We start from the raw sequence: 11,783 nt of genomic DNA on the forward strand, positions 1-11,783 counted from the left end.
TTTCTAGCTTTCCTACTTTGACTATTGAAGCTCTCAGCGTAATTACTTGTCATTTGATTGTATCGTTTACCCGGAAAAAATGCACGACTCCATCTCTCAAACCCAATATCTGCCAAATACATAGCAATACGAGGGTCCTTAGCATTGATCTTGTCAAAATGCTGATTAAACTTCAAGATTGTGTATGCTTGTGAAGCCAAACCAAACTCGGCGTGGCAGTGATCGGTTTTGAATTTGGCCATAATATTCATCTTGATATGATATGTGCACGCACCGTGGTTAGCTTCTGGAAAAACAGCACACAAGGCATTGGCGATGCTTGGGTGTCTATTAGATACAAACACGAGATCATCAACCAATCCAATTGCATCTCTAAGTTTTTGCATGAAATAAGTCCAGGAGTTGTTATTTTCAGAATCAACAACGCCGAATGCAACAGGATAGAGTTGTTCATTCGCATCTAATGTTATCGCCACCAATAGCTGACCTCCAACCTTGTGCTTAAGAAAACTGGCATCGACGCACAATACTGGACGACAACAGTTTTTGAAACCCCTAATTGAGCAGCCTAAGGACATGAACATATACCTGAAATGACCGTGCTCATCCGTCTGGATGTCTGTTATGGTACCCGGATTGTTCTTCTCCAACATGTACAGGTATGATGGCAATTTACCGTAAGAATCTTCTACAGTTCCTCGCACCACCATTAGGGCCTTTTCTCTAGACCGCCAAGCCTTATTATAAGACAACTTTATTCCATAAGTAGTCTGTATGTCTTCCATTATTTTCTTGGGCATGTGGTCATGGTGATGGTCCATGTACTTGCTCTTCATGCATTCCCCAAACACCCATGCTGGTGCTGGCCTTTGATTCTCTTGCCTCGTCATAATTGAACAGATATGATCTTTTACGAATTTACGAATCTCAAACATTTCCGAGGAATTTACTCTGACAGCACGCAGTCTCCACTTGCAATTCTTATCCAAACATTTCACAACCCAAAGTTCTTTTTTTGACTTCAACACTTTGAATTCAAAATGATTAGTCATGGCATATTTATATAACCTCAGCTGAAGTTCTTTTTTATTCTCAAACAAAGAACTGACTTCCAATCCGATTCCGGTACTTACTGCCTCATGTAAAGGATTTTCACTACTTGGTATGTTACTAGCAACCCATTCACTGCAGCTTGGTTGAGTACGAACAACAACATTGTTTTGTTGTGTACTAGGAACCCAAGAACCGCTTGGATTTGGATTGGTACTAGGAACCCAATCAGAACTACTAGGTTGGGTAATAGGAACCCAATCATCATCAGCATCATCCCCCACATTCAGACGCAAATGTTCATCTTCAATGTCATTTTCAAAGAAAACCTCACGCTGCATCGGGAAGACGTCGGGGTCATCAATTTCTGGAACAGCTACACTTTCTTGAGTTGGTAGTGACTTCTCTACTAAGGATACACACAATGGAGTGCGGTTGTGGACTGAAACTGCTTCATGTAAAAAGAACTCCACATCCACATCTTTTTTTATATCAGTTATATAAGAAAATTTGGCAATCATGCCAGGAGCATTATACTTGGCTTGAAGCAATAAATCATATCTAGATTTGTCAACATCGGTAGCAGAATAAATTTGATCAACTAATTGGGCATAAGTAGAATTTTGGGGAACAATCATACCGCTGTTTGACTTTGCAGAAAAATGAGTAAGATCGTCCGTAGTTTTCCACTCTCCATCAAAGTAAAGAAGTACAGGTACTTGAGCTGCAATTGAAAACAGTTCAACAACATCACAAGAATTGAAAACAGTTCAACAACATCACAAGAATTGAAAAAAGTTCAACAACAGTACCATAACCGAGGAGAGTTTGCTCGTAGAGTTTCAGGAAATCCAATGCCGCAACTTTTTACCATAAGTTTGCTTCAATGAATCTAATGGGATAAGAGCTCCCTATCCAATAGGTCCATTGAAGCAAACTTGTGGTTAATTCTTGGAACATTGTATCTCCACGAAACATACCAGTAAACTCTACCTCAATACTAGAATAACAAGATAGTATTGAGTGAAATCAGCTACACTATGCCAGCATGCAAACCCTAAACCTTAATACTAGAATAACAAGATAGTATTGAGTGAAATCAGCTACACTATGCCAGCATGCAAACCCTAAACCTTAATACTAGAATAACAAGATAACTCAAGAACTGTGGAACTTAAACAAAAAGGTCCTATAACTATAAGAACTGTGGAACTTAAACAGCATACTGATCAACAAATTCCAAGACAATAACTCAATAAGACTTTCTAAGAACTAAAACAAAGCTGCTGCTGCTCGATAAGACAATAACTCAATATTAAATAAACATACCCATTTTGAGAATGAAGAGTAGTGGGTAAGCTGCTGCTGCTCGTGGTCAAGTTCTTCAGGGTAACGTGGTGTCGTCGTAGTCGTCCGCTGCTGCTGCTCGTGGTCGAGTTCTTCAGGGGAGGGTCGAGTCGGAGTGGCGAAAGCGAGAGAAGAGAGAAGGGGAAATTAAGGATTCGTGGTTTTGTTATAAATTAGGGCACGAAAATAATATATACGATGAAAGACGTGAATTGTTATTCACGTGTTTCATCTAAAACACGTGAATAAACTCACGCGTTTTAACGTGAAATGCATTCACGCGTTTCATCTAAATCGCGTGAGTTTATTCACGCGTTTTAGATGAAATGCATTCACGCGTTTCATCTAAATCGCGTGAGTTTATTCACGCGTTTTAGATGAAACACGTGAATATCAACATTGTTCCTTGTTGTTTGAGTTATGTGGCGAATATGCGTGAATAACAACCTTTCAACCTTGTTCCTTGTTGTTTGAGTTATGTGGCGAATAACAACATTGTTCCTTGTTGTTTGATTATACACAATACGCGTGAGTTATGAGGATAAGTTATGCTATTGTTAACATAAGTAATAAACCATAAATAGAAGAATATTCAGTAATATAAACCACAATAAATCATAAATATCCAAATTAAGTATTGTTATAAACCATAAATATCATAAATAAATCATAAATAGAAGAACGTTAAGTCTAAACAACTCCAAATTAAGTAAGCAAATGCTGCAAATCACAAGCAGCAACAGATTGAAGCAACTTTGTATGAGGAACAACATGTTCATCCAATATGCGTGACATAGCAGCCGCTGTCTCAAAAAGCCAATTGTCGGGGAGAACATCAAAATCCTTTTCAATTGGTCGATACCTGTTGTCTATCTCGAAATATACTATTATAGTTTTCGCATCCCTTGGCTCAGCAAATGGATAATCTGGATTATCCGATTCTTTAATACTACCACCTCCAGCAACTATTAACTCAATGAGATCCTGTTTGTAAAGTGTGTTGAAATTACCTATAAATATAAAAATGTAACCGTCGAACAGTTTCGACCGCTGAAAAATCAACAAAGAAGATAATTTCAGTTATCATGCAAAATAAGAAAAAGTAGAGATAGGAGGAATAAGACCAAACTCACATTATTCAACAACAGAAGTCTGCCTTTTCTAGGACCACCTTGGGCTCCATGATTATCATGTTTAACCTCATAAGGTTCCTCATCAACACAGTTTTGGGTTTTCAATGATGATTTTATCCCTAAACAAAGCAATTTTTAAATTAATTTAACAGACATATGTATGAAAATAATCGTGTTAACAGAGACTCACAATCAATATTAAGGACCCATTTCCCATTCAGAATTGCCTTCAATACTTTTTGAGTTCGACCGCATGCACCATTGGGATCAGTGTAAGCAATAACATGGGTTACATCTTCTCTCCACTTCGGAGACACCCTTGCACCAAAAGTGCGAGCAAATTCAACTATCAACAACTGTGTAAAACTATAATATAATGGTTATTACATACAAAACTAGTTAATATGGACATAGTAGAGAGAATAGAACATACATTATTTTCAGGTGATAATTGATTGGGACATAAGGTCATAACAGTGTTTGTTGCCTGCATATTATAAAAAAAAAGGAGTTCAACGAACTGAGAAAACAATTTTATTAACAACCATTTTAATACATACCATTTTGTTGAACGAACTGAGAAAACCACAACGGCAGCTCCTGATCTAAATACTACAATATCCATCATTATAAATAGCAGAATATACATCAATAGCTAACCATACAATATTCATGTAATTGAAAATCAACAATCAATCAGTATATATAGGAAAACCAAACCTTAAACCCTAAATACAACAATATCCATGAATATAAATGGCAGAATATACATCGAAACCTAACCCTAAACATAAATACTATAATATCTATCAATATAAATGGCAAAATATACATCGAAACCTAACCCTAAACCTAAATACATCAATATCCATTATAAACAGCATAATATACATCAAAACCAAACCCTAAACCTAAATAGATACATATAAATGGCAGAATATACATCGAAACCTAACCCTAAACCCAAATACTTCGATATACATAGGAAACGGCATAATATACATCAAAACCAAACCTTTAACCCTAAATACACCAATATCCATGAATATAAATGGTAAATATACATCAAAACCTAACCCTAAACCTAAATACTTCGATATACATAGGAAACGACATAATATACATCAAAAACCAATCCTTTAACCCTAAATACATCCATATCCATGAATATAAACGGTAAATATACATCAAAACCTAAGTCTAAACCTTAAGCCCTAAACTGACCTGATGATGTTGAAGAACGATGATGTTGGAAGGATCCCGATGATGTTGAGGAACGATGATGTTGAGGAACAATGATGTTGAGGAACGCTGATGTTGAGGAACGATGATCTTGATGGATGTGGGAATGGAAAGTCGGCCGCAGTCGGAGTGGGAGGGAGAATCGGGGAGGTTTTGTTTTAAATTAGGGCAGGAAAAGTAATATATAAGACTAAAGACGCGATTTACCATGGACGCGATTTAATCTAAATCGCGTGAGTTCATCACCGCGATTTAGATTAAATCGCGTGCATGGTAATTCACGTACATTTAAAAACGCGAATTACCAATCACGCGTTTCATCTAAATCGCGGTGATGAACTCACGCGATTTAGATTAAATCGCGTGATTGGTAATTCGCGTCTTTGAGCGTAAGAAATGGCGCCGAAGGGGTATTTCCGACATTTCGCAGGGCAAAAGGGCCATTTTTGCCAACTTTAGTAGGCAGGGGCCCTTTTTAGAATTTCCCCTGTTATGGGGGCCATTTCATCAAATTTCCCAAGTGAAGGACAAATGAAAAGAGTTAAAAAGAAAAAGAAAAAATGATAATAATTTGGTAATAAGAAATATAAAAGTAGAAATGAAATTAGTTTAGACTGTAAAACGTGATTTGGTTAGTGGTTAGCGTAACGTCTCTCCAAAGATACCAAACCCTTGTTTCTCTCTCTAGATGGTACCACACACTACTTGTGTATAGTGTAAATCAATCACCCCCCTCTCTCTCTCTCTCTCTCCTTCTTCGCCGGCGAAGAACAACTGTTCCGTTTGTTCAGGATCTCATCTCATCAGGAAATGCGGGATAATCACTAGTTACTACTCACTGACTGACTAATTCATTGCCATGTACTTTGAAACGTTTGATGAAATCTGCTTAGGTTACGAATAAATTTGCGAGGTTTCAGGTTTTACTCGCTTTATTAGAGAAGACAATGTGACTGAAAGGATTTATCATTCGTCTCTGTGCTGTGCTCACTCAGTGTAATGATGGCGGCAGCTGTCTCTGGACCAGCTGTATCATCTGATCACCGAAACAACAAAACAACTTCTCAGGGTGAGGCACATAGACGGCCTCCATTGTTGCCATCAGAGAGAGATAATGCAGTTTCTGGACTTAAAAGACCAAAATCAAGGCAAGTTCCTTCAAGATACATGTCTCCTTCTCCATCAACCTCAACCTCAACCACTTCCAATTTCTCTGCTTCTTCTACTCCCAGGAGATGTGCATCTCCTTTAGTTTCCAGAAATTCGACACCGTCACTGTCGACCGCCACACCTTCGTCGGGAACTAAAAGGTCTGTATCTGTGGACCGGCGGAGGTCGTTACCTACTCGTCCTTTAACGCCGGATCTTGAATCGAAGCTTGGTAATGCTGGTGAAGTTTCATCTGCTAGAAGACTGCTCGTTACTTCAACACGAAGCTTGTCTGTTTCGTTTCAAGGTGAATCGTTTTCGCTTCCGATTAGTAAGACAAAGGTTACTCCGCCGTCGCCGAATTTGAATAGCGTGAGAAAGTGTACGCCGGAGAGGAGAAGATCCACCACGCCTTTAAAAGGGAAGGTTGATGGAGCTGCAGATCAGGTTGATAACTCGAAGCCAATTGATCAGCACAGATGGCCGGCTAGGACCAGACAACCTAATTTTTTAGGTAGGAGCTTGGATTGTACTGACGACAGGAAGAAACTCTTTTCACCTGTGCAGCAATCAATGATTGATGAGACGAGACGAACATCATTTGACGGTAGATTAAATCATGATTATACACAGAAAACAAGAAATCAAGCCCTAGAAGGAAATTCCATTAATGAGGTAGCTTTGCCTTCAGATCTCACTGCCTCTGATTCAGATAGTGTTTCTTCTGGTAGTAACTCAGGGCAACAAGACAATTATGTTGGAACAGCCCGTCTCCAAAATGGGCCAGCAGGAATAGCGGTTTCAGCTAGGTTTTGGCAGGAGACAAATAGCCGGATGAGAAGGCTTCAGGATCCTGGTTCACCATTATCAACAAGTCCCATGGCCAAAACTACAGCCACTTCAAAGTTTGGTTCAATGTCTTCTCAAAGAACTATCTCATCTCCTCTTAGAGGAGGTGTTAGGCCTGCTTCACCTAGTAGAACTGTATCATCCTCACCATTGAGGAGGCTTGCCAGTCCTTCTCGGGTGAGGAATTCAGTTGGTGAAATTATCGGTAGTAATTTGAATGAGACACCTTCTGTTCTAAGCTTTGCAGTTGATGTTCGACGAGGAAAAGTGGGGGAAAATCGTATTTTTGATGCGCATCTGTTAAGGCTTTTGTATAATCGGGACATGCAATGGCGGTTTGTAAATGCTAGGACCGAAGCAGCATTGTTGGCGCAGAAACGTAGTGTGGAGGTATGTTCTTTGCAGCTATGCTCTCCTTACCCTTATAGGGTTTGTGTATATTGCTTGAGTGAATGAGTTTGTTACTATTTATCAGTTTCATTTCAAAATATTATTTTCTTAGTCTTTTCAAACATGATAAACACTCAACAAGATATAAACTTATGGTGTATAACTAAAATGTAGACAATCTGAAAAGTTTGAGTTCAGTAATATTTTGGGAAATTTTGTCGCTTTTGATGTTCTTTTTTGGAATGTTGTATTTTTTTCTAATTATCTCGTAATTTTGTTTTGTCTGCATGTTTCACCGCCACATTCACGTTAATTGTGGATTAGTGAAAATAGCTTTATCTAAAAAAAGACATTGTCAACTTATTTGATGCATGGGTCCTTGAATGAATTCAAGTTGATTTAAATCTTCTACCTTTTTACAGAAGAATCTATGGAATGCATGGATAACAATCTCAGATCTGCGAGATTCTGTCACCAAAAAAAGGCATCGGTTAAAGTTATTAAGGCAGAAATTGAAGCTGGCATCAATTCTCAAAGGACAGGTAAGAATAGCTTCTAACTTCAGATATTTGCTAATTTCTCAATCTTAGTTTGCGAGATTCATTAACTCAATACTGGAATGGTCTTCTGTTATTTTCAGCATTTAATTTTACATATACTTCTTCTCATGCACATGTTAGGACTTCACTTTGATAACTAGGAATTTTCAGCTCTATTTAGAAGAGTTTGTATCATGCCCTTTCAGTTAGAGTTAAGAGGAGGAAGTGAGAATATATAAGGAAATTGAAAATAAATGAAGAAATAGGGGGAAAAGGAAATAGTCATCGACAACATGAACTGAAAAATATATGAAGAAATGGGAAAAAGAAAAGAAAAGGAAATAGGCATAATAAACATGAATCTGAAAGTAAATGAAGAAATAGGGGAAAAGGAAGTAGGAATCAACAACATGAAACTAAATGTAAAGGAAGAAATGGGCCAAAAATGGAAATAGGCATCAGCAACATAAACAACATAAAAATGAAAAGAAATTATAACCCACAAGGTAGCTCAAGGACAAGAGTCTTACCTAATAAACTAAAGGCTTCAGGATTCCCACTAAGAACTTTCTTTATTAAAGGGGTCATGACTTTGGGGTCATATTCTAGCCATCCCAAGAATAAACCCGGGTCAGAAAAAGAAAATAGGAATTAATAATATAAAACTAAAAGTAAATGAAGAAAATAGGCATAAATAACATGAAACTAAAAGTAAATAAAGAAATAGGAAAAAAAAAAGGAAATATGCACTAATAAGGGATAAGGGAAATTAAATGACATTTTTTTTGGGAATTAAAGAAGAACTAGCATGACACCCCACAGCCATGACCCGCGCTTAAACTAAAAGCGCTTCCATTAAATGACATTAAGGGGATAAGAAAATAAAAATTAACTATGAAATCGAAAGTAGACGAAGAAATATTGGAAAAAGGAAATAGGCATCAACAACATGATAATGAACTAAATGAAGAAATAGGATGAAAAGGGAATATGCATCAACAACATGGCACAAACCTCCAACAATGGAGATTATAATCATTAAAAGTAAAACATGAAAGTAGCACATAAGGTTTTCATTTGAAAACTCTTTCTCGATTTGGATCTAGATGGCTGATTTTGTTTCTAACTAAGTTCTATGTCTGAATGTGATCTCCTCTCTGAACAAAATGTTTCCAAATAGGCTCATCACATCTTCGTCAGAACATGAGTCTTTGAATTGACCATTTAAATCCAAAAACTTCAATGCATCATAGTCCAATGGAGTTTATGAAGAACATTTTCCACTTCAGATTTTCTTTGTTTTTTGCCTACTCTGTTTTGTTAACCCACTTTTTATAGCCAATGATGACTCATTCTTCACGAGTTCCCTTCAAAGAAAACCCCTTTTGATCACTAACCTTTGTAATTTGTGAGAAACGTCCTCTAATGACATCCAGTCTCACATTCAAGCTTTGTTTCATGTTCTTTGATTTATCTTTTGAATAAGCTAAAGCTCTTTTTTTTCAACATTCGGGATAAACTCGTCATGGATTTGCAAATACATGATTCATTCTACTATGTTATCTTGAGATAGAATAAATGTTCCACATACTTTTCCATGTGCATTCTCCATCACAGGGGTCAATAATGTCTTTGTCTATCGCTGAACACAACCTAAGGCTAATAAATTAATGCACACAGGAATGACTTCCACTTTCTTGTTAAATCTCATTCATTACCTTTATTTTCTTTCATCAAACAAGATTATTTTCAAATAATTTGTTTATTTCCAATATAACCCCATATCAAACAAGCCTCAAGTTCTTTCCTTGTGACATTTCATACTAAGAAGCCACATTCTTTCTTCTTTCTTTATAGGTAGGTATAAGGTTTATTTTGGTTAGTGAAATAAGTGATATGTATGTGTAGATGAAGTGTTTGGAAGAATGGGCGTCATTAGATAAACACCACTCGGTCTCCTTGTTTGGAGCTATAGAAGCTTTGGAGGCTAGCACTCTCCGCCTTCCAGTTGTTGGAGCACTTGTAAGTTCTTCTTCTTCTACATATTATTTTCCCCCATTCTGGAACTTAAGATTTTAAACCATATCTATTGTTATTCTTTCTTTTTCAAACAGGCTGATGTCCAAAGTATAAAAGACGCTATCAATTCAGCAGGTGATGTAATGCAGGCAATGTCATCCTCAATTTACTCTCTTCTCTTGAAGGTAATCACTTAAAAACGGAAAGCAACTTGATATAAGTTGGGGGATTCATAGCGGTGCAATGTTGCATATTGAATATGTAATATTATGATTTGTGTTTTTAAGGTTGAGGAGATGAATTGTTTAGTGGGTGAGCTAACGGGTGTGATCTCAAAAGGTCAAGCTCAACTCGAACGATGCAAAGACTTCCTGTCTGCATTGTCCGCCATGCAGGTTAGAATCTTGCGTTTTTCATTTATTCTTGTAATGAAATTCCTCTCCATATGATTTCCTTTCTTCGTAACCTCTATCATCAGGTTATGGACTGCAGTTTAACAACACACTTATTGCAACTTAACCGAGTAACAACAGCCTGACTCTCTGATGATCATCAATTTGACGAGACTCCGTTAAAAAAAAGAAGCTAACTTCATACATTAACAACCAGGCTATCTATGGAGGTAATAATAATATAATGCTTAGACTGAAGTGCTAGTTTTTTTAGTCTATTTTGGCTGGCTGCTGCTGCTGCTGCTGCTTATTGAGTTTTTGTTCCATTTTCCACCTTTTTTTCTTGGGGGGTGGAAAATGGAAATAGTCTTTAATGATTAAAAGCCTGGCTTTGTTCTTCATCTATATGTATGGAGAGAGGCATACTATATGTGTATATGTATATATAAAACAGTTATACTGCTTAACTGGTTGAGGTTGTAAGTGGTTCGGTCACCAAACTATTGGTTGGTTCGGTTAGGAGATTGGTTCGATCTTTAACTATTGGACCAAATATGTAGCTAAATCAAACAAATCTACTAATATCTTATTCCACTAGATGAAGATCCTTGTTATTGTTTAACAGAATCAATATTTGTTGTGTATGAGTAGGGTAAAGCCGAATGTTGGTAGCATTTTTATGTATAGGTCGTGGGTTCCGATATTTTTGTGGACATTTTGAAATTTTTATAATTGATTCGGTGCAAAGTAAACTTCCATCAATTTGGTTTGGCTGGTTTTGTTCATTTTTGGTCGTGTCTAGGTCTCCTTTAGACAGTTTGTTTGGTTTATTTATGACCCTATTTTCTGAGTCTTTTTATTCATCATTTTAATAAACTTAAAAGACAGAGCAAGGGAGAATTACAAGATTATTAAATGTAATTCCTTTTGATATATCATTCCCTTTATAAGTAACATTTAACTCAACAACATTTAAAATCTCAAACGATTAAAGGTGGTTAACTATTATGATTCTTATTAAATTTCTAATTTAAAATTTTATGAGCTTACAAATTTTGACTGACTTATTGGGAACATATAATTGACTTAATCTATTAAGTAAACGTCAGAGGAGGAGGATATGAGTCTTCTTATCCGAATATATATGAATATTATATCTAATTGTGAGTAATAGAGAAATTAGACCATGAGGATTTGTTCTGTTTCAATTAGATTTTGAAATTAACCTACAATTTGTGTAGCTTATTTTTTTAAAGCATGGCTTCCACACAGAGTGGGTTTGCAAGTTAACCCAATCATTAATTTGAATCTGACATGTTCATTCGTAATTGACTTGACCCGCCTTGATTGACATATCTGGTTAAACTCGAACCCAGTTATCAACGAAAAAAATAATAACACAAGAGTACAATGAAGTTAAATAAAAAATTGAGTGGATAGAAAATGATAAAATAAAATAAAATTATAAACGGATGGTGGGTCTACTTTGGGTCAATTCAATTTTGACTTGTTTATTAATTAGGTTAAACATGTTAACTTGATTTTGTCCCAAACTCAAATACATTACCTTAATTTGATTATTTTGTATTCGGTTCATTTCGTGTCGGGTCAAGAAATTGTCAATCCAAACTATAACTTCAATATCAACTTAAGGTGTTCTAAGTGAGACTTAC

At 36.5% G+C, this 11,783-nt stretch overlaps 1 protein-coding gene across 1 annotated transcript; it reads left to right on the forward strand.

Moving 5' to 3' along the window:
* The first annotated feature begins 5,350 nt into the window (after positions 1-5,350).
* LOC124919584 (QWRF motif-containing protein 2) lies at positions 5,351-10,741 on the forward strand. Its single transcript, XM_047459853.1, has 6 exons — positions 5,351-7,160; positions 7,583-7,702; positions 9,608-9,721; positions 9,814-9,903; positions 10,006-10,113; positions 10,197-10,741. The coding sequence occupies exons 1-6, from the start codon at positions 5,772-5,774 to the stop codon at positions 10,254-10,256; spliced, it is 1,881 nt and encodes a 626-aa protein (XP_047315809.1). The 5' UTR covers positions 5,351-5,771; the 3' UTR covers positions 10,257-10,741.
* Positions 10,742-11,783: the final 1,042 nt, after the last annotated feature.

This window comes from Impatiens glandulifera, chromosome 1 (genome assembly GCF_907164915.1).
Source record: "Impatiens glandulifera chromosome 1, dImpGla2.1, whole genome shotgun sequence".
NCBI classification, from domain to species: domain Eukaryota; kingdom Viridiplantae; phylum Streptophyta; class Magnoliopsida; order Ericales; family Balsaminaceae; genus Impatiens; species Impatiens glandulifera.